Here is a 25217-nt window from a genome sequence, read left to right as displayed (position 1 = left end):
CAAGGATTTAACCAGAAGTTTTTAAAAACTTTAGGATTTTGCAATTAAAAACCTGGTTGCAGGTATTCATGAAACTAAAAGCTTTAGCTATGCTCGATGTGCCTGCGCTTTTTCTTTTGGTTACATGATTTTTATGTTTTTTATTAAAATTTTATAAGCAAAACAATATTCGTATTGATTAGTGGATAAAATTCTTTAGTAGACTACAATACATAAAATTAAACGAATCAATGAACTTGATTTGTTGTTAAATTTTAAAGATTGAAAGTAAGCAGGTCAAGATATGCTCTCTTAGTTAGTTGATACTCGTAGACATTAACGATAATAAAAACAAGAATAAACGATAGTAAAAAATTGAATACTATTTTTATCCATTTTAACCGAAGTAAAATCATCGTGATGTAAAAATTCTAAAACGCGCAGTATTCATAAAATTCAGTATTAATAAAAAGTTTAAAAACATACAAAAATAAATAAATAGTTAAAAAAGAGTTTAAAGGGTAGATAATTTGAACAAGCTGTCGCATAATCGTGCAAATATTACATAAATAGTTTGACCAACTGAATAAATGTAACAAAAAACTTTTTTTTACACATTAAATTCTGCATGGACTATAAATCGCCCTAATAATCAATAAATACTTAACAATTTTTTACTTATGATGAGCTGTGGTCATACTTATTATGAGCTGTGGTCATGTAGTCATGCAGTGTAGTCGATTAATAGTAGGTTTCTTGCTCCACCCAACCTAAATGAATAAAGCACACAATTGTTTAATTATATGAAATTAATTTTAAGTTCCTTTTAAAATTTGATTAACTTGATGAAAAAAATTTAATAAATTAAAGAACAAACCTTTAGGATATCTTCTTAAAATATATCTTCTAATTTCGTCACTAATAATGATTAAGAATGTGTAAGGAAGCCCAGTAAACCACCAAGAGAAATTCATAGGACGTAAACGAAGTCCCATATTTATACCAGGAGTATATTGAAGAAAAATCGCAAGAGCAGTTTCAAAAAACAAGCCAAAATTTAAAAACCAATTTCTAAATAATATATTATGTATAGACAAAATGAGTCACGTGCTCAAATTTTAATAAATAAAAAAAATTTTTTTACCCCATTCCTTGACTAAACAGTGAAAGTTTTCTAGTTTTACTGGCGATAAGCGTTCCCCATTGAACAACAACAATGGTAGTAAAGAAAGCTGTTTGACATGTTAACTCTAATTCCTTACGCTGATGGTAGGTCCATTCGTTTCCATAAGAATCTGGTAAAGTGTTAACATTCATATCATCCCACCTAATCCTTATTCCAAACAAGTCTGATGGCATAAAACCATTTTCAGCCATGATTACAAAATATGTAAAAAAACCGCCGCAAGCCTACAACATTTAAACGTGTAAATTTATAAAGATAAAAAAATCAATCTATATACATACATATAAATGTAAATATATATATATATATATATATATATATATATATATATATATATATATATATATATATATATATATATATATATATATATATACATATATATATAAATATATACATATATATATATATATATATATATATATATATATATATATATATATATATATATATATATATATATATATATATACACACATATATATATAAATATACATATATATATATATATATATATATATATATATATGTATAGATATATATATATATATACATATATATATATATATATATATATATATATATATATATATATATATATATATATATATATATATATATAAATATATATATTTATATAAATATACAAAAATATTTTAAGAAAATTTTTTTTGCATGCATGTTTTTTCTTAATGTCCACTGAGCTTATATGTAACACAAGAAATGTTTTCTGACCTCAATTTTAGCAATTTTCATTTTTGATAAAAAAATAAGGTCTTTACATTTTTAGATGCAGGCAATGTTTCCACGCTGAAAAAATGGATGTCATAAAGTTTTCATTTAATTTAATCTAATTTTAAAGTTTATCATGCTATTAAATTTTAAAAATCTAAACAAAACCTTACAAAAACTAATAATTTCATATTTGATATAATAATATCAAAACTGATAATTTTATATTTGCCTTTCTTCATTTATTATTAAACTTTTTGATACCACCTCATCAAAGTTATCACCAGGGACGGATTAAGAGTACCTGGGGCCAGAGGCACAAATCATTTGGGGGCCATTTCGTCTAAAGAAAAAGTGTTAGGCATGTGCCATTTAATATTTCAGTCATGTATTTAAAAACTAAAGTGACATTTTCATGATTTTTGTCTGGCAAATTGTTCAGCAATGACACAAATAAGAGTTGTCTGGTCACTTCAAATTAAATACACATCAAAAAAGCATGGCGAGCCACTCTTGATTAATTTTAGTACCACATTCATTTTTTACACACTTTAATTGTGAGAAAACTTCTGGCAAATTGTACAGGAGAAACTTCTTTCTCTTGCATAATTTGCCACCATTAGGCTGAGGTAAATTCTTAAAGCTGCTGCAACATTCGAAAAAATTTCTACCAAATCATCATTGGGCAAAATGCGGTAATCAATTGTTTTACTTTTTGCACGTTCATCAGTTGCAATGGTACCTAGAGCAGATTGAATATTCTTGTAACTTTTTCACAAAGCATTTGTTGCATCAGCATGTGTTGACTAACGTGTGTATGATTTTTTAGGCACTCGTGTCTTATTTTTGGTTAGCGCTTTTGCCAAGATTGTCCATTGATGAGTGAATACTTTGCTTTTTGTATTTCATCAACAATAAACATAAGTACTTTTTGACCCATCAAATTAATGAGTTTATCACAGACAGTAGAATAAATTATGATCTTTTGCCGTGACCTGGGTTGCCATGCTTATCAATATGTGCAGAAAAAAAAAAGATCATAAAGAGCTAATAGCTAAAGGATACTCATAGAGCCACCATTCTGTACTGAATCAAATCTATCTTTATGTCTACACTCAGTTGAAAACTTAACCACATCCACCGTCCAGCAAAGAAAAAAAAACCAATACTTAGATTTCTTTAAGATTGCTTTCTTCTGTTCCTTATCAACACAACCAATCACACTGTGTCGCTGTGCAAATGCTAAACAAGCCGATATATGACTTTCACTATTTTCTTTGACATTCCGGTTCTGGACTTTTACTTTTCTACTTCTGAACTTTAGTACAATGGAAAAAAGTTTCCATTTTAGATGAGTACTCTACATCTCTTTTTCTTTATCCAGGGTTTTTTTTCGATTTACAGTCCAAGTCTTATACTTTCTTCCAGAGATTGTACAATTACAATACACAGCCAACAGTCAGAGACAGTCTGCAAGAAAAATTATTGTTATCAATCAATCAATATATATTTCTGAATACAGAAGTTGTTACAATTCAAGATCATTTATAAATAGTAATAAACTAATCTAAAGTAAACAACTGATATTAATAACAATAATATATAGTAATAGATAAAAGTGAAAATAATAATAACAGTAATAATAAATAGTATACTATCATACATAATTAAAGACATTCATCTAATAAAAATTACAAAACATACATATAAATAATAATAAATACAGCACATACAATATTAAATAAATAGTTAATAGCAAAAAATTTACACAACAAAAGTTCTTAGGAGGATGGAAAAGGCAAACGGTAAAGTTAGAATTAGTATACAGGCTTGGTTTAATGGTATGGGCTAGGTTTCAGATTTAAAGTTAACTTATACTCTTTTGACAATTAGATTTAGCTGATAGATTCAATCTTCTGGAATGATTTGATATTGTTTACTGTGCTGTTGCATTTGCTGTTTACTGTGACACTACAGCGCCCAAACTAAAATACATTCTGAAACTATTGTTATCCTTAGTTTCATTTTCAACATTCCACTTCTATGGTTTTTCTGCAAGAGACATCCTAGAGGTACACATCTCCCATTTTATGGGAGCATTGACTTGAGAGAAACTAAAGGACCTCATTAAAGTACTGTGTCAAGCTCCAGAAAGCATAAGGAGGAGTTTGGCATTATTATAAAGTTGGTTAAGTTTGATTATAGTCACCTTTAGACTGGATCATCTTTTTATTGGTTTGTCAAGGATATTTTTGTCACAACCACATCTGCCAAAGGTGATAGAAAAATTTGAGAACTTTTTGTTTTGTATTTGAGAAAAGAAGGTCTTTGAATTTGTTTCCATTAACCTGTAGCTTGCTATTAAGCTAGGTACAGTATATTTTAAAAATAATGTCATATAAATAAACAACAACAAATATTTAATTACAACAGATATTGATCAAAAGCGATTGCACGCAATCTTTGCAACGAAGAATAACAACAATTTTTTTTTAATTTATAGTCATAAAATGTTATGACTATGGTTCATTCAAATATTTAAATTTAATTTTACACTTTAAGTTCAAGCAAGCAGAGTCTAGTTTTCTTGTGTTTTAAATTTTTAGTACCAGTTTGTTGTAATAAAAAAAACATTCTTGCTGTTAAACGTATTTAATTAACATTTAATACAGGTATTTAATTTATGTTTTAAATACAAGCAAGCAGTAAAGATATATCCTCTTTGGTGTAGTTAAGATGATTTTAAAATGTTTTGTGCCTGTCATATTTTTCTGACTACGACATATTTCCGTTAAATGATCATGTCTGTGGATTATGAAAAGACAAATAAAAAATTTATTTTTTGCCGTAACACAAAAATGTTTGTAGCAAAAAAACAAACAGACAGAAGATCCTTTTTTTTTTAATTTTTTTCCCTAAAATCAGGATTGCTTGTCCAAATTTAAATAATATTTTAAATAAATATGCTGTTTAAGTGGATTGAACATCATAGTTTAATAATCTGATCTCTTCCGATCATTTATTGGCAATTTTTCTTAATTATAAATTTCTTGAGCTATCTATTGTAGATTAAGGCACTTTTTTAAAACATTTTCATTAAAATTAAGTTAATAAATAAGTTTTGAAAATTATATAAAAAAAGAGAAAAGTTTCTTTAAACATTTTAAAAACTTGAAGCAAAAAAAATTATACCATCTAAAGCTCTTGTTTAGAGATAATACGCAGACAAAATCATGCTAATTCCAAGTAAAAGAATTTGAATAATTTATAAATCCCTCTAACTACACTGAGTCATTAAATGAATTTCTAGTTAGTAATAATCATTAAACTTTTTTTGTATTTAACATATATTAATTTTAAAAATATTAGTCAAGAAATGATAGTAGATGAGTAAAAAAAGATTATAGTCAATGCGATCACCTAATTCAGTTGATATAAAATACCAAACAAAAAAAGAAAAACAACAACTAAGAACTTACAATAATATAAATGGCTTCTCAATATTATGAATAAATTTTGCTGAAAAAGCACACATACTACTTAAAATAGAGTTTGCATTAAAACTTAATAAGTTATTTGAATTTTCAGCCAAAACAGGCAAAACTTTTAAAGAAATATTAGTTAATTTTTTAGATTAACTTTTTTATAAAATATTTGCTGATGTCAGAATGCATTGCAAAGAATTACTTGCAAACATTGAGAAGTGAATTATACAAGCAAGTTGCCAAGAAAATCCCAAAAATCTCTGGGAAAATCACAATTTTCAAGAAGTTTTTTTCAAGAGACATTTTTACAGTTATGCAATTGCGTAGTTATACCAATATTGTTGGTTTTATTTCAAGTTTGACACAATTAGAAAATTAGAAATTCTCATGCTATTTTTCTATTAATATTTAATAATAATTAATTTTCAGTAATTTTTATTAGAATTATTATTAAAATTTAATTTGGCAAACTTTTGTTTGGAGCATTCAATTTTTTTATCTTCAAATTGGAAATTTTGATTTTATGAGAATATGGGAATACTGCAATTGACAGTATTCCCATATTCTCCCAATTCCACAGGGCTAATGTAAACCCTGATGTATATATATATATATATATATATATATATATATATATATATATATATATATATATATATATATATATATATATATATATATATATATATATATATATATTATTTAATCTTTAATGTTTCATAGTTAACATACACAATATTTTTTTATCTCGACATGTTTCATAGTTATCATACTACATTTTCAAAAAATAAAATTACAATTTAAAACTCTGGATATAAATATAAAATCAAAACTTGAAGACATTACAGAGAAATATTAACAGCCAAATGGAATTATTACAAACCAATAAAAATTATAATACAAATTATGATAACGTAAATAGCATAAAAAATAATAAGTAAATAAAAAAAACTAGATTGACAAATTTATTTTATAATCTAATATCCATTCATCAATTCCCATTTAATATGGAGTGCTTCTTTAATTTTCAATTTGTTTTTGTTAGGAGCAGAAACTTTAAAACAATTAGAGTTACTTATTATAATTAACAGATGAAATTAATTGCTTGTAAACATTAGATTGTTTGTCACTTGTAAGATGAATCTTTGTTTTTAAGTGTCTGGAGGTTCCTCCAATATAACTGGCATTACATCCAGCACAAGAAAATTTGTAAACAAAAACAATATTGGATTTGAGCAGCTTAGGAAGTGGATCTTTTATACATAAACTATTTTGTAATTTGTTGGTAGTGAAAATTAAATTAATTAAAACTTTAGATTTAGTAAAATTTGAGTAAAATCCTATAAATGGAAGTTTATAATATCTTATATTAGGGTTACCAACACAATTTATAACAGATGGATTTAACTTTTTATCAACAAAAAATTTAATTTCATTATCAATTATTTTTGGTGGATATTGGTTATTTTTTAAAACATTAGATAGATTTTTTAAATCCTAGCCATGTGCTGTTGATTATATATGTTCTATTAATCAAACAACGTAAAAGATTAATTTTATAACAATAGGGAACAAAACTGGAAAATTTTAAAAAAAGACTAGTATATGTTTATTTGTGATAAATTGAGGTGGAAAGTGAAACAGACTTATTGATAAGATCATCTGAAAATGCAACTTGGTTATCTTGTTCTTTTTCCATAGTAAATTTTAATTTTTTATGTTGTTTATTAAGATGTGTAAAAAATTCCTGAGCTTCAAACTTAAAATAGCGACAACATCATCTCCATAAAAATGGTGATAATATCATCCCCATAACGCTTATAAAAAATCAATATGGAGGAAGAGCAATTACCAATTCATTTTTGTTCGTTTTTTTTCCCTTGTTTTTTTATTTATTTATTTTCATTTTTTAGTCTATATATTGTTATAAATCATATATATGTATATATATATATATATATATATATATATACATATATATATATATATATACATATATCTATATATATATATATATATATATATATATATATATATATATATATATATATATATAATATATATATATATATATATATATGTATATATATATATATATATGTATATATATACATATATATATATATATACATATATATATATATATATACATATATATATATATACATATATATATATATATATATATATATATATATATATATATATATATATATATATATATATATATATATATATATATATATATATATTTCCTAATATAATTTATACGTTTTAATTCTTGAAAAGTGCGCTTTAATTTTTTCAGAAAAAGAAGAAAGGAAAAAAAAACTGCAAAAAATAAATGACTGCTCTCCAAAGCCCTCAGTCAAAATAACGACACTTAATACACAGTGATGATGTCATACTAGAAAGGAGAACATGCAATGAGTAAAGTTACATTGATTAAGCGCTCGTTTTTTGTTTTTTTTAGTTAAAGCACATAAAATATTTTAGGAAATTGCTTTCTTAGATACATTACATGGATTTTATATACTTTTATATTGTTATTTAAACCATTTTTTAACAAACTTAAAACTTTTAAATGATTTATCTGTTTGTTCTTTTTTTTTTCAATGAACAAACTTTCTTTAATTTTAAATAAGTATGAATTATAATGTAAAAACAAATTATAAATAAAAATGTTGTTATTAATTTTTTTTTTTTTCTTTTCCCTTTATACTGTTAAAGTAACACCTCTGTCATTTGCAATTTCATTGCGATAATTTGTGATGTCACATCACAAATACTCAGAACAAACTTTCATTAATTATTAATAATTATAAACTATGATGTTTACACAAATTATAAACAAAATGGCTGTGCAATAGATATAACAATATTATTTATTGTGATAAAAATATTGTTATTTATAGAAAAAAAAACTTACTTGAGCCATACCAATCATACCATAAGCAACACTGATAAGCCGCTCATTAACAAGCTTGTCATGTGAAGGATCCCTTGGTTTGCGCTTCATGATATCACTTTCAGCTTTTTCATAAGCTAATGAAATAGCTGGGATTAAATCAGTGCCAAGGTCAATGCAAAGTATAGTGACTGTTCCCAATGGCAAGGGAATACCAAACAAAATATACATTAGGAAAGGTGTAATTTCAGGAATATTACTTGTTAAAGTATAGACAATAGATTTTTTAAGGTTGTCAAAAATAAGGCGACCTTCTTCAACACCAGTAACAATAGAAGCAAAATTATCATCTAATAATATCATATCAGCAGCTTGTTTAGAAACATCTGATCCAGCAATTCCCATAGCAACGCCTTGAAAAAAAGGAATGTTTTTTATAATAAAAATAAAAATAAAAACCTTAAGATTTCGTATCCTAAAGCATTGAAGCATCATATACCTATGTCAGCTTTTTTTAATGCAGGTGAATCATTAACACCATCACCAGTTACCGCAACAATAGAACCTACTCTCTGACATCCTTCAACAATAATTAATTTTTGCTGTGGTGATGTTCGTGCAAATACGATTTCAGTATGAGTTCTTAAAATTTCATCCAAGTCGTTTTGTGATATATCTTTAAGTTTAGCTTCAAAAAAAAATTTAAACCTTTATTTAAAATATTCCCTATATTCAAAACTAAACTGAAACTTAAAAAAAAATTGAAACATAAAAAGAACAGCAGATAAATACAACTTTAAAATATTGGAAAACATACATCCATGAATAACACAAGCTTTAGCATCCCCTTTTTTTACATCTTCTACATTTATATTCAATCGTTGCGCTATATCTTCTGCACATTCATTACCTTCTGAAATAATTCCAACACCTTTTGCAATTGCTTTTGCTGTAATTGGATGATCACCAGTTACCATGATGACTTTTATACCTGTTAATAATAAATAAACTGTTAATGAAATTTAAAATTAAATAAATTTGAATTCACATATGGAATTTAAATTAACATAAAGAGTGCAAAATATTATTGCATAAAATTGCTACTTAGGAAAGAAACTATATATAAAAAATTTAATTAATGAGATTATAATTCAAATACAACAACAAACTCAAAAAGGAAAATAATAGCTATTCACTTTATTTTGTTTCATAAAAAGTTTTTGCTTTATATGGTAAAATAAATCGCCTATGCTATATCAAATATACTCTATTATTTTTCTATCTGAGTAAACCAATTTTAATACAAAAAAATAGAAGATATGCATTTCTTCAAAGTCGATATTGTATAAACCAATAAAACCCGAGTTTCAAAGAATACTTTGTTTGTTGTTTAAAATTAAATGGACAATCAAAAAAATCATAATGAACTTGATACCTTAAAACTTACTTTTTTTTTTTTTTTTTTTTTTTAAACATCTTTGCTTCCAACAAGGCTGCAAGCAGCCACTAATTAAAGTTGGAAGTTACTGTAAGAGAAAAGATGAAGATTGTAGAGCAAGATAACGATTGACGGACGATTTAAAAGATTGCAAATTATATGAATCAGGAAAGCAAGATGAAGGAAGCGAATTCCAAAGAACTGATGTTCGAGGAAAAAAACTAGACGAATAAGCGTTTTTGGAGCACTTAGGAACAGTCACAGAAAAAGGATGACACTTAATTGAATGACGAGTAACACGAGAATGAATTTTAGTAGATGGCACAAGAGACGCTAGCTCCTTAGACTTTTGTCTTTTTGTATAAAAAGTATACTTTTTTTTTTTTTTTTTAAATATAATCTTCTATTTTTTAATTGAAAAAAAAAAGTGTTACATACTGCATCCATAATATAATCAAAAAAAAAAGTTTTTAATAAAAAAGTTTTTAATTTTTTTAAAGTTTTTCATTTTAATTAAAAAATATTTTTCGAAAACAAAAATTTTAAAAAAATGATTGATGAATTAAAATCTTTTTCATTTTTTATGCAGTATAATTTAAAACAACAGCTTTTATAAAATGATTTGAACTTTTTGTATAGTTTTAGACTCAACATTAAATAGACACCAGTGATTTCACACTTTTTTTCTCTTCATCTTCTAGGATTAACTCTTACTTTCGATCTTTCTTGGAAACCATATATCAAATCTGTTGCAAAATTAGCATCTGCTAAGGTTGCATCTCTTTATCAAGCTCGACACTTTCTTACTTAGGATTCTATTCTCTATCTCTATAAATCTCAAATCCGGCCTTGTATGGAATACTGCTGCCATATTTGGGGCGGATCTTCTAATGACGCCCTTTCTTTTTTAGACAAGGAGCAAAAATGCATTATAAACATAGTTGGACTTGCTCTTGCAGCCAACCTCCAACCATTATCACATTGTCGTAATGTTGCTTCTCTTTCTCTTTTCTACAAATACTATAATGGGCACTGCTCTAAAGAGCTAGTGTCTCTTGTACCATCTACTAAAATTTATTCTCGTGTTACTCGTCAACCTTTTTCTGTGACTGTTCTTAAGTGCTCCAAAAACTCTTATTTGTCTAGTTTTTTTCCTCGAACATCAGTTATTTGGAATTTGCTTCCTTCATCTTGCATTCCTGATTCATGTAATTTGCAATCCTTTAAGTCGTCCATCAATCATTATCTTGCTCTACAATCTTCATCTTTTCTCTTCGAGTAACTTCCAACTTTAATTAGTGGCTGCTTGCAGCCTTGTTGGAAGTAAAGATGTTTAAAAAAAAAAAATTTCTTTGTAATTCTACAAAAAAATGGCATATTTAAAGTGGTTTATATATGTTGATTTTTCAAACTTGCTTTTCAAATAAAATAAATACAAATTAACTTTAAATTTTTTTATTTTTGAGTTAACTCATATTTTCTTAAAAACAATCTACTCAAACTTGAAGCAACTTAACACCATAAAATTACTGGTACCTAACATTGAATGTTCAAGGGTCTCAGCGCACCCCTAAACATATTTTTTATTTACAAAATTTTTAAAAAAGTTACTTTAACAATAAAAAATAATAATTAGCAAGAAGATTAATTTGTTTAATAAAAACTGACCAGCACTTCGACATTTGCTAACAGCATCAGGGACAGCAGCTCTTGGAGGATCAATCATACTTAACAAACCAACAAAACATAGCCCTTCTAGTGGAAAATTCTGTTCCTCATCAGTCTTAAACAAAAATCCTTTAGGATATTGATCAACAGGTAAGTAATAATGACAAAAACCTAAAACTCTTTCACCAAGACCACCTATAAATAAAAAATATGGATAAAGCCTAAGACACATTTATTTAAATTAAAAAGTATTATATAATAAAAATAGCAAGACTCTAACAAATAGTTAATAAATATTTATTTGGCAAGACTCTAACATATAGTTAATAAACATTTGGAAACCTAATTCTTCATATGCATGATTATAAGACCGTTTAATTTCTAAATCTATGGGATACTCATTTCCATTTAAAAGAATTGTTGAACATCTGTCCAATATTCTTTCAGGTGCACCTTTCATTACTAGAAGATATCTTTTATCATCAGCCAACTCATGTACAGAAGCTTGAAATTTATCAGTTGAGTTAAAAGGAATTTCTGCTACTAATTTATTTTTAGCTCTTTTATCCATGACATTACCAACAGAACTTTCAATAAATTTCAGAATGGCTATTTCTGAGGCATCACCAATACAGTCTCTTCTAAAATGAGAAAAGAAATAAAAACAATAAGAATACATTTTATATTTTGAATAAGTTAAATAATTTAAGCAAGTTCATTTTCACCAAAGTTGCAAAAAGATGAACATGATTTTACTTTAATAAGAAATGTCAATCAAATAATGGTCTTGTATAAATAATAATTCTATGGCAATACCTACTCAATCAAATGGTTCAGAATATTGATGAAAACATTGCATCAAACAAGAGAAAAAACTTTAGCACAGGTGATAAAAAGACTATTTATCTACTTAGCTAAAAACTTTTTTGGTTTGAACTCTATAGATATTTAAAAAAGAGAAAAAAAATTAATGCAAAATGTGAATATTTATTGAAATACAGCAACAACCAATTTTACTTTAAAAAACTTTTCTTTAAACTAAGCTTAAGCATGATTCTAAAATATTTCATTGTTTGCTTTCTATAAAATGATTATTTTCGAAGAATGTACTTTTAAAATAAGCTAGCTAATATATAAAATATATTTCCCATATTTATGCATGTCATGCTTTGGTTTAACCTCTAGCACTACTATACTTATATATTGTTCAATAATAATAAATTTTACTTTTTTACAGTAATTATCTATTGTTTAAGTAATTATCTATTGTTTAAGTAATTATCTATTGTTTAAGTAATTATCTATTGTTTAAGTAATTATCTATTGTTTAAGTAATTATCTATTGTTTAGTAATTATCTATTGTTTAAGTAATTATCTATTGTTTAAGTAATTATCTATTGTTTAAGTAATTATCTATTGTTTAAGTAATTATTATTGTTTAAGTAATTATTTATTGTTTAAGTAATTATCTATTGTTTAAGTAATTATCTATTGTTTAAGTAATTATCTATTGTTTAAGTAATTATCTATTGTTTAAGTAATTATCTATTGTTTAAGTAATTATCTATTGTTTAAGTAATTATCTATTGTTTAAGTAATTATCTATTGTTTAAGTAATTATCTATTGTTTAAGTAATTATCTATTGTTTAGTAATTATCTATTGTTTAAGTAATTATCTATTGTTTAAGTAATTATCTATTGTTTAAGTAATTATCTATTGTTTAAGGCTTTTATTCTACCTTGTATTTTACAATAAATAAAATTAACATTAAAAATATTTACAAAGCGTACATTAAAACTGTTTAAATAACACAAGTGTTAATAACAAATTTTAACAACACAAGCATATATCAACCATTTTGTAAAAAAAAAAAAAAAATTAAATTTTACATAAAATTACAGGTAAAAAAATTAACTACTTAAAGTTTTTTTCTTGCATTTAAAGTTTTTAGTTTATTACTCTCTTGAAGCAGTCAAGATATTAGTTGAAGCAGTCAAGATATTAGTTGAAGCAGTCAAGATACTAATAAATTGACAAATTTTAAAGCATGTAATGGAATATTTAGCAAGGATAGTCGCAGCTATGTTTAGAAGCCTAATGTTGATGGTGATCCAATTGCATAATAAAAAGCACATGCATCTAAAATTTAAGAATTGCTTTGATATAATTGTCTGCAAGTGACTACAGCATCTGCTGAGCAAGCAAATAATAATAATCTGCTGAGCAAGCAAATAATAATAATTTGCTGAGCAAGCAAATAATAATAATCTGCTGAGCAAGCAAATAATAGCATTTCGTTTGCAAAAAATGATTTAACCAATATAACGACATCAAAACATTTATTTATTGCTTTTAATTTTAAAATGCATAATAGATTGGTTAAATGCAATTCTAAAAAGAAGAAATATCTGTGTTTAAAAAAAGAAAAATAATGTTAAACAAATAAAACAAATCATAGATCCTTACCACTAAATGATGATAATCATTATGATGATCCAGTATTTTTTTTTTTTTTTATTCTGATTAACTCCCAACAAGACTGCAAGTAACAGCTATTAAGTTGGGATTTACTAGAAAAAAAGAATAGAATTAAAGAGCAAGGAAACGGTTGACAGAAGACTTAAAAAGTTGAAGGTTTTATGAGTCATGAAAACATGAAGAGGGGAAAAAGTTCCAAAGAGTTGATGCAGGGAAAAAAATTAGACGAATAAAAGTTTTTGGAACATGCAGGGTCAGATACAGTAAAAGAATGAGAACTTAATAAATGACAACTCAAGCAGAAATAAGTTTTAGTTGATGGAACTAGAGACGATAGCTCCTTTGAGCAGCAACCATGATAGTATTTGTAGAAAAGAGAAAAAGATGCAACTTTACGACAATGGGAAAGAGGCTCAAGCTTAGTAGATAAACAGGGTCCAACTACGTTTACAATGCATTTTTGGACCTTGTTTAGAAGAAAAAGAGCATCGTTAGAAGAACCAGTCCAAATATGACAACAGTATTCCATACAGGGATGAATAAGAGATTTGTAGAGGTAGGGAATGGAATTAGGAGAGAGAAAATGGCGAGTACAAAAAAAAAGCAACCTTAGCAGATGCTAATTTAGCAATCGATTGTATATATGGTTTCTATGAAAGGTTTAATTAATCAAGTTTAATAACTAGATCAGTTTAATGTCAATAAAACCTAAAAAAGATTTAAAAAAATCAAAACTAACAAATTACCTAAGAATAGAAATATTATCCTGATTGGGTTTAAACTCAGCATGATTACATAATGCTCCAATCTGTGCAAGAGCCATCCATGTAGATGATCCTTTTTCATGTGCCACACCAGATTGATCTTCTGTTGTGTCAGCTTCAACAATCATTTTATCAAACCACATGTGAGCAACAGTCATACGATTTTGAGTCAATGTACCAGTTTTATCAGAACAAATAACAGAGGTGCTTCCCAGTGTTTCAACAGCCTCCAAATGCTTTACAAGGCAATTTTTTTTAGCCATTTTTTTAGCAGTTAATGTTAAACATACCTAATAGTGATAAAAACATGTAAAACTATTTAAATATGAACTTTAACTAATTAAAAATTAATTAAAGAATTACCGTAACAGTAGCAAGCAAACCCTCTGGAACATTTGCAACAATAATTCCAATCAAGAAAACAACAGCCTCTAACCAATGATAACCCATTGCAAGTGATATGATAAGGAAAGATATACCAATAAAAACTGCAACACCAGTGATAATATGAATAAAATGCTCAATTTCTATAGCTATAGGAGTTTGACCACTTTCTAATCCAGATGCAAGAATAGCGATTCGTCCCATAACAGTTTTATCACCAGTTCTAACAACTACCCCAGTGGCAGTACCTTCAACAGCATTAGTTGAAAAAAAAGCAAGATTCTTTGTTTCAATAGGGTTATCAGACGAGCACTCAGTTCCTCTAGATTGAGGTTCTGACTCTCCAGTAAGAGATGAATTATCAACCTATGAACCATTTAATAATTTATTTTCACATAATAATCATTTAATGAACCTTACATAAAAATCATTTAAAGAGCCTTTATATAAAAATCATGTAATGTAAGATATACTTTTTTTTTTTTGACATAATATTTTTTGTAAGTGTAAAATTGTTTTACAAAAAAATCATAAAAAGTTTACTTTTTAGTCGTAGTAAGAATAAAATATTAGTTTTAAACTATATAAATAGTTTTTACTATTTTAACAATAACTAATATGAAGTAGGCATTGTAACCTGAGGAGTGACTGATACATACATACATACATAAATGCATACATACATACATACATACATACATACATACATACATACATACATACATACATACATACATACATACATACATACATACATACATACATACATACATACATAAGCATACGTGTATATATGTATACCAAAAAAAAACACATTTGTATATATACAATACACACACATGTATATAATAAAATTTTTATCAATTTATAAACATAAAAATTTGTTTGCTTACCTTTAACCCACGGCAATCAATAATTCTAATATCAGCAGGAATTCTGTCACCAAATTTCACAAAAGTGATGTCACCAACTACACAATCAACAGCATTAATAGTAACTTTTTTACCATCACGCAACACAACAGCTTCCTGTGGAATCATTTTTTTAAAACTATCCATAATCCTAGAGCTTTTTGCCTCCTAAACACAGTTTATTTATAAATTTTTTCATGTTAAAATTTTTTAAACAAAATTTTTTATAGTCAAAAATAACCAAAGTAGGGAATAGTAAAACAGTTTATGGCCATAAACAAGATTAAATTTTATGATCATAAACAAGATTAAATTTTATGGTCATAAACGAGATTAAAATTTGTTTAACTAAACAAAGAGGAGTAACCCCCTATGTTTAAGTGTAACAAGATATCATAATAGTAAAAACAACAAAAATTTCAACGATGAAAATTTGTTATGCCATAAATCTTTTACTGTCATTACTTATCGAAATAATAATAATAAACAAAAATTAACTATAAAAATTAAATATGACAATTACAAATTTTAGTAGATACACAGCAACAGACATGTGAAATATAATTTTAGAGAAAAGGTTTTTACAATTCACTCTATTACAAAATAATACCCATCATGCATCTGGCAACAACGTAAATGTGCAAAAGAGTATTATATTAGTAGACAATTGTACAGAAGCAGATTTATAATTTGTCCATGTAACAGTCACCTGTCCACCTGTGTAAAAGTCACCTGTCCATGTAATTTGTATGAAAAATATAACATGTGAAAATTATAAATTTTTTGTTAACCCTTTTGTTACCAGACAAAATACAATAAAACTATTGTAATTGAAATGTTATCATCAATTAAAAAGCTATAAATAAAAAATATTTGTCAGAATTTAAAAAATGAGAACTTGTTTTGTTTGTCAGAAAAACGGCAGCCAAACTATTTTTTTTAAGCCCTAGCTACGTAAAACTATATTTTTTTAAGCCCTAGCTATGTAATTAAATGTTGTTTTTAGCATGGTCACATTTACTAAAAAATATCATAACCCGCATAGCAGGTGACTGGTACTGATAGGGTTAAATACGATAGAAAAAAGTGGAGAAGATAAGAAAAGTGGAAATAAAAAATGCAAACTTTATTAACACAAAGTTAAAGATTAATTATTATTTTAATGATATGAATTTAGAAAAAATCCTATGAATTGAAAGTTATTTTAACATTTTTTTCAATGCAAAAAAAGTTTACAGGGTTAAAAAAATGTTTTTACCATTTAATAATTATGAAGGTAACATGTTTATTGCTTCAAATAAAAAAATTGATAACAGCTTTTAGATAATGTTTTTATGAATTCAATGACAAAAACTAAAAACTTCTATAACTACTACCAAAAATATATATACTTAAAAATATATACTTAAATTGATTATTTACCTGATAATATGAAAAAAATCCACTCAGAATAACTGTAACAGTTAAAGCAATGCCCAGGTATAGCTCATCTTTTGCTGGACTTTCCTCTCTTGTTGACCGTATAATATAAGCAAAAACACACAGAAGTGCACCTACCCATAACAACATGGCAAAACCTCCAAACATTTGTTTTAAAAATTTAACCCATTCAGATGTTTGCTTCTGATGAGTTAAAGCATTCGGACCATCACGCTCCAAATTGCGAGCAGCAACTGAAGCGGTTAGCCCAGTATCAACATTGGTTTCTAGGGATTTAAGCAGTTCTGCCAATTCTATTTTATGTTCAAACTAAAATAAGAATAAAAATGAAAAAAAAAACTTTGTTTTAAATGTAGTATTTTCTTTGTTTATCAAATGCTATAATCAAAACATCAGATTTATTATTTTATTTATTACCATTTCTAATTCTTTCTTCAAGTCATCCAAATTGATTTTTTGATTCTTTTTTTCATGTTTATTTTTAACAACATCAACACCTCCAGAATATGAGCCCTAAATTAAAACAAAAAAAATTAAAACAAAAAAACTAATAACTAGTAAGATATCTAGATTTAAATTCAGATTTAAATTCAAAACATTAATCAAAAGTTTGTTGTCAGATATATTAATCAAAACATTGATCAAAAGTTTGTTGTCAGAAATATTGATCAAAACATTGATCAAAAGTTCGTTGTCAGATATATTGATCAAAACATTAATCAAAAGTTTGTTGTCAGATATATTGATCAAAACATTGATCAAAAGTTTGTTGTCAGATATGTTGATCAAAACATTAATCAAAAGTTTGTTGTCAGATATATTGATCAAAACATTGATCAAAGGTTCGTTGTCAGATATATTGATCAAAACATTGATTAAAAGTCCGTTGTCAGATATATTGATCAAAACATTGATTAAAAGTCCGTTGTCAGGCCTTGTTATGAGATTTTATTGCAAAACCAAAATTTTCCTTTTACACAACCTTGATAGTTACATCGTTAAAAGTTAAGCTGTGACATTAGCATAATTTAAAGTACCATGTAATTAAATTTAACTTTAAACCGTCTTAAAAATCATTTAAACAATAAAACCTAAATTACTGATGGAATCTAAATTTGGTATTTGAAAAAGATTATATTTCCTTATAATTTATTTTTTAATTTAATTTCCTTATAATTTGTTTCTTAAAACATTGTTATTCTTGATAGAATCTTTTGTTTTTTCATCACAACTTATCTATTTATTTATATATATATATACATATATATTTTTCTTATGTATTTAATGTAATATTTTTAATAAAGATTATAAATAATTTATAGATTTTGGTTACCAATAAGATATTCGTAAACATAAGATGTTCATAAATAAACTACATCAAATAAAATCAAATCAATATATTTTCACTTTAATAATAACTGTATATATATATACAATTGTGCGGAACATTTACAAACAGTTAACTGATAATGTGTAAAGACCTATGATGATATAAATTATAGTATAACAATAATAATAATAATAATAATAATAATAATAATAATAATAATAATAATAATAATAATAATAACAATAATAATAATAATAATAATAATAATACAAATTGTAATAATGATATTAAATACAGTAATATAAAACAGTATAATCTATATATATTTACTACTAAAGTTTGTCAAGCTTTAAAATTTTAGAAAAATTATATAGTTTGTCAGAACTAAAACTGTTAGGTTGAAAGTGAATTATTCTTAATGATTTATTCTGGAGATTTATAAGGTTTTTTTTTCTAAATGAATGAACTTTGTCCCCATATCTGACAACCATAGCATAGATGGGAATTAAAAGTAGCATGCCAAATATTCACAAGGGTTTCATAATTCACAAAATGCCTTATTTTATCTACAATATTTAGTTTTTTATCACTAATTCTAAAATTAAGTTTTTTAGTAATTTTTTTGCCTTGAGGTTTAAATAGAACTAATTCAGTTTTTTTGACATTCAAAGATATTTTGTTTGATTGCAACCACTGAACCAGTAATGCCAGGTAATAATTTAGGTACTTATTTAGCTTTTTTAAAGAATTATGTACTATCAGGAGGTTGGTGTCATCAGCAAAATGATACGCTTTTGAGTACTTAACACATTTATGTAGATAAGAAAAAGAAAGTGACCCAGAGTTGAACCCTGAAAAACACCTTCAGACATGAACTTAGTAGTGGATGAGATATGATATGGTGGTGTAGTGGTAGGTAGTGGTGTAGTGGTAGAATGCTTGCTTCGTAAGCAAGAAGTTCTGATCCCCACCACATCCCTGGTAGTACGGCACTCAACTTGTTTCTCCACGCAGCGGCCTTGTTTGTCGAGGTTTGTCTGGAGTTATAGAGTTAAGATAGAGTTGTAATTACAAAAAAAAACTAGTCTCCTCAACTGTAATGGCCTTCTCAGCCTTAGGGTGATAAATAATTTAAACAATACCACCTTAGATATGAGAATATCTGGAAGATCATTAATATAAATTAAAAAGAGTATAGGGCCAAGGATAGAACCTTGAGGAACCCCTGAAGTTACAGGATATGAAGAAGAGTGCAGTCCATCAAGGACAACTTTGATACTAATATTGGAAAGGAAGAAATCAATAATCTTAAAGATGTTACCAGATACACCGTCAGAAGAAAGCTTGCCAAACTTTATCAAAAGCTTTAGAAATGTCAAGCAATAGCCTTAAACTCTCCACCTCTATTGCACAATAAAACCTATCGGTTATTACTGTTAGCAAATCAGCTGTAGAACAAGAAGATCGGATTCTTTGTTTTTTTCTATTTGCAAAAAACCTGTAAGGAATTAGGTAAGCAAAAAAATGTTACAAAGTATATCTACAGTTTTTCACAGGAAGATAACGATGATATGACGCGTGGTAATGAAGATATGCCGTGTGATCACACGTCTTATAAAGACGTGTGATCACATGTCATTATAAGACGTGTGATCACACGTCATATAATGACGTGTGATCACACGTCATTATATGACAAAATACCACATATTTTGCTTTGACGATTTGACCGCTGCTATTCCAAAAAGCAAAAAAAAATTTAATAACGCACGGAATGAAAAATATTTTGAATTATACCTTAGGTGAGATAAATTACATTAAAACTTCTTAACAAACATTTTATATTAGCGAAACGCTTTTAAATAAAGTAACAACTTACTGATGTGTTTTTTTAAGAATAATTGACAATTGTATATAATTTTTTTAATTTATAAATTGTTTATATATGTATTTTTTATAATAAATAATATAATTATTTTTTAAAAAATAATTAGAAAAAAAAACAAATTTTTTTGTTTTTATAAACGATGACTTTCTATGACAACATAAGTCTCTTTAACAAATTTTAATATAAGAATAATTAAAGTTAATACATTTGAAAAGATAAATGAAATTTCGTTGAAAAAAAAAAGTACAAATGTTTTAGTAAGCTGTTACAATTAAATAAGTTTGATCTTTAATGCTTTTATATTATCGAAACACTTTTTAATGATTTAACAAAACACTTCTAATGAATTTTTATAACAAGTCTTAATATTAAAATTAATAATAAACTGTTTTTTTTTTATTTATATAACTATGTTAATCTTTTGAATATATAAATGTTAATCTTTTGAAACAAATTTAAAAAAAAAAAAAAGTACAAATGTTAAAACAAAGAATGAAATGGTTTTTTAATGCTTAATTATTTACTTGTTTACATTTACATGGAAACTGATATTTTTTAATAAGTAAAAAAAACACTATAATTTAAATCAAGTGTGAGTATATTTTAAATAATCATTAAAAGTAAATTGTTCTTTGTTTGTTAACATTTACTAATGTAAACATTAATAAAGATATATATATATATATATATATATATATATATATATATATATATATATATATATATATATATATATATATATATATATATATATATAGAACCCTTAGATGTTGTCCGAAAGTTTTTTCGATATTTTGTTGACAAAAAGTAAAAATTAAAATGCAAGACCGGAATTTTTTTTTTTTAATAATGATAGACTGCCTGCCCCAACCAAACCCTCAGTCGATGTAGCAGCACTCTCTTGCAGGTCAGGCTATTTGTCAGTCGATGTAGCAGCACTCCCTTGCGAGTCAGGCTATTTGTCAGTCGATGTAGTAGCACTCCCTTGCGAGTCAGGCTATTTGTCAGTCGATGTAGCAGCACTCCCTTGCGAGTCAGGCTATAAGATAGTCGATGTAGCAACACTCCGCGCATGATTTACAGTAAAAAAAATAAAAATAAAAACATTTTATTAAAAAAAATAAAAATAAAAACATTTTATTAAAAAAAATAAAATAAAAACATTGTTTATATTGTTAAAAACATTCAAAATGTTATAAAAACATTCAGAATGTTTTTAAAAACATTCTGGTCAATTAAATTTGCGTTTTTGTGGTTTTTTTAAAAAACGATTAATTTGTAATTAAATTAATGGTTTTTACTTTCGTCCAACACGGAAATGTTGGACGAAAGTCAAAAGTAATTAAAAGTGACGTATGTGTTGGCGTAAGAATCACTTTTTTCCTTCCGCTCTTCCTAAAGCCAACAAACTATAGAACTATATATATATATATATATATATATATATATATATATATATATATATATATATATATATATATATATATATATATATATATATATATATATATATATATATATATATATATATATATATAGTTTGTTGCATTTGGGAAGCACGGAAGGAAAAAAGTGATTTTTACGCCAACATATATGTCACTTTTAATTACTTTTAATTACTTTCGTCCAAAATTTGGGTGTTGGATGAAAGTCAAAACCATTAATTTAATTACAAATTAATTGTTTTTAAAAAAACCACAAAAACGCAAATTTAATTGACCAGAATGTTTTTAAAAACATTCTGAATGTTTTTAAAACATTCTGAATGTTTTTAACAATATAAACAATGTTTTTATTTTTATTTTTTTTAATAAAATTTTTTTATTTTTATTTTTTTTAATAAAGTGTTTTTATTTTTATTTTTTTTACTGTAAATCATGCGCGGAGTGTTGCTACATCGACTACCTTATAGCCTGACTCGCAAGGGAGTGCTGCTACATCAACTGACAAATAGCCTGACTTGCAAGGGAGTGCTGCTATATCGACTGATAAATAGCCTGATTCGCAAGGGAGTGCTGCTACATTGACTGACAAATAGCCTGACTTGCAAGGGAGTGCTGCTACATCGACTGACAAATAGCCTGACTCGCAAGGGAGTGCTGCTATATCGACTGATAAATAGCCTGACTCGCAATGGAGTGCTGCTACATTGACTGAGGGTTTGGTTGGGGCAGGCAGTCTATCAATTAATAATAAAAAAAATTCCGGTCTTGCATTTTAATTTTTACTTTTTGTCAACAAAATATTGAAGAAACTTTCGGACAACATATAAGAGTTCTATATATATATATATATATATATATATATATATATATATATATATATATATATATATATATATATATATATATATATATATATATATATAATATATATATATATATATATATATATATATATATATATATATATATATATATATATATATATATATATATATATATATATATATATATATATATATATATATATATATATATATATGTATATACATATTTTTGTGTTTTTGCTTTAGTTAAGTATATTTTTTATTTTCTCTTCCATTAAGATTTTTTTTTCTTTTTTAAAGTTTTTTTAGATAAATTTAAGAAAGTTTTTTTAGCGCATTTTTAAAATTTGAAAACATGTCAAAAGCCTTGTTCAAATCATCAATACATTATTTTTTGCATGGTCATATAATTGTGTGCAATCGCACATCTATTTATAGATTAGTGCTTCACATTCTGTGAAACACTGATTTATATACACAATATGTAATAATGTTAGAATGAATATTTATATACCCTATATATTAGGGGTGTTCAAAAATAAAATTTTCAAAACGCGAATACACAAAAGCCAAATTTAGGGCAAATATAAAAAAAATATGATTACAAAAAAAAATTCCAGAAATATTATTATTTACTTTGTGCTCAAGCAGCAAAATACCCAAAAAAATGTCCTAAATTATTTTAAGGTAAATCTCAATATTTCGTAAAAAAAAAATTTTCTGATGTGATTATACTGGTTTTAAGATTTTTTTTAGATTGTTGTGTATCCTAGTTTTTTCATATTTATTGTTTATATTAAAAAATAATTTCACAAAAAAATTTCAGCAGGTATTGGCAGGAGTAGATAAGTGCGCAAGGGGTGAAATGCCTGTCTTGAACATATTAGGCAGCAATGCGAGCCACTCACTCTGATAGTGCTTGTGTGGGCATTCGGCTTTTATTTTGGCTTTGATATTTTGATAAATAAGCTCATGGAGAAAATGAAATGATTATGATAATTGATTAGGGTTTAGTAATGTTTATTTTTCTGATACTTATTTATTCAATTATTATAATGTTTTCTAGAAAAACTATTAAAAAGAACAAACACTTGACCAAGTTTTTTTAACTCTCGTTTAGCATTTATTTAGATCACTTTTTTATTAAAACAATAGATTATTTTATAAAATTTATTTTGTTTCGCGTTACTTCCTGTTTTGTTTTTTTCCAAAAAAAGGTCATTTGTTGCTCCTTTTATTTGTGAAATTTTTTTTCTAATTTGAAAATTAAAAAAAAAAAAATTAACAAATTTAAATAAAAAAGTAATAAATTTAACTCTTTAAAATAAAAAAGCTGCATCTTGCATGGGTTTTATTTCATTCATGTAAACTGACTTACACAGGTGTAAGTGATAGCCCACCATTCATGGAGAAGCCTGGTTCAACTTATATAAGAATTGATAAAATATTATCAAAACTTTTTGCGAAATTTTGATAACCTTTCACATTTAATGTACTGTATTGAAGGGGTTTCTAGTTATATATAACCTTCTAGTATTTAATCAATAAAAAATTGTCATGTTCTTATAATGACAACAACAACACAACAACAACAACAACAATAATAATAACAATAACTTAAATAATCAAAAATCTATAATTTTTAGACGGTTTATTTATTATACATAACCGTTTTAAATGATCAAGTAATATGATTTAGTATTGTTTAAGAAATCAATGTAATAATAGATTCGTACTTTGATAACAAGAAGTAAAGTAAGAGATTTGTAATTTAAAACCAATTTAATAAAAATTCCATGCAAAACAAACTTACCGTTTTTGTTTCAACAGAGTCTGCCATTTCACAAAATAAAGTATACTTTAATTTTTAAGTAAGTTTCTTTTCTTTTTTATTGGATTCTCCAACAATATAAATGTACTTTTCAACTTAATTTTTTATATATGGAATCATTAAAATGACTTTTATATTGTGTGATAAAATAGGAGGCGTGACTTCATTGGTATAGCATTCTGGGAGAAAACTGGTTTATAAAATTAACAAGTCTAAAAGCTTGTTTGACGTATTTAACACTTGAAAAGCATGAAAGCAGACAAAGCATACTTTCCAATCTATAATATTTCATTTTAATTTCATCTGTGAAATGTCCTTTGATTAAATAATAAATACTTTCGATCTTATTTGTTAAATTAAATTTGTTACTATTTAGTTTTTGAAACAAATTTCTATGGTTATAATATTTATTTATTTTTTATTATTTGTTAATAAAAAAATTTTTTTTTTTTTGAAAAATTTATCGTTGTAATTAAAATTTTCAACAATAACAAAAAACTAAGCAATAGTTCTCACCCTCAGT

General features: G+C 25.8%; 1 protein-coding gene across 1 annotated transcript; it reads right to left on the bottom strand.

Annotated features, from left to right (window-relative positions):
* Window positions 1–347: 347 nt before the first annotated feature.
* LOC136071946 (sodium/potassium-transporting ATPase subunit alpha-like) lies at window positions 348–25217 on the bottom strand. The gene is made up of 14 exons (XM_065797857.1): window positions 24677–25217; window positions 17794–17889; window positions 17359–17685; window positions 15919–16104; window positions 15005–15391; window positions 14624–14931; window positions 11739–12037; window positions 11397–11591; window positions 9108–9281; window positions 8790–8978; window positions 8312–8703; window positions 1124–1389; window positions 857–1050; window positions 348–749 (listed from the first exon to the last, which is right to left on the bottom strand). The coding sequence occupies exons 1-14, from the start codon at window positions 24701–24703 to the stop codon at window positions 721–723; spliced, it is 3069 nt and encodes a 1022-aa protein (XP_065653929.1). The 5' UTR covers window positions 24704–25217; the 3' UTR covers window positions 348–720.

The sequence above is a fragment of the Hydra vulgaris genome, chromosome 05 (assembly GCF_038396675.1).
Source record: "Hydra vulgaris chromosome 05, alternate assembly HydraT2T_AEP".
Lineage (NCBI taxonomy): Eukaryota > Metazoa > Cnidaria > Hydrozoa > Anthoathecata > Hydridae > Hydra > Hydra vulgaris.
Note: the sequence above shows the minus strand (reverse complement) of the source record. Positions and strands in the feature narration are given on the sequence as shown.

What these genes read in the sequence shown, in the direction of transcription:
- LOC136071946 (XM_065797857.1), bottom strand. Translation starts at nt 24,703, where the DNA reads ATGGCAGACTCTGTTGAAACAAAAACG. An exon ending in GTTTGCTTGCTACTGTTACG is followed by an intron (nt 14,932 to 15,004) that starts GTAATTCTTTAA and finishes TATCACTATTAG; the next exon opens with GTATGTTTAACATTAACTGC. An exon ending in TAGCAAATGTCGAAGTGCTG is followed by an intron (nt 9,282 to 11,396) that starts GTCAGTTTTTAT and finishes TATTATTAACAG; the next exon opens with GTATAAAAGTCATCATGGTA.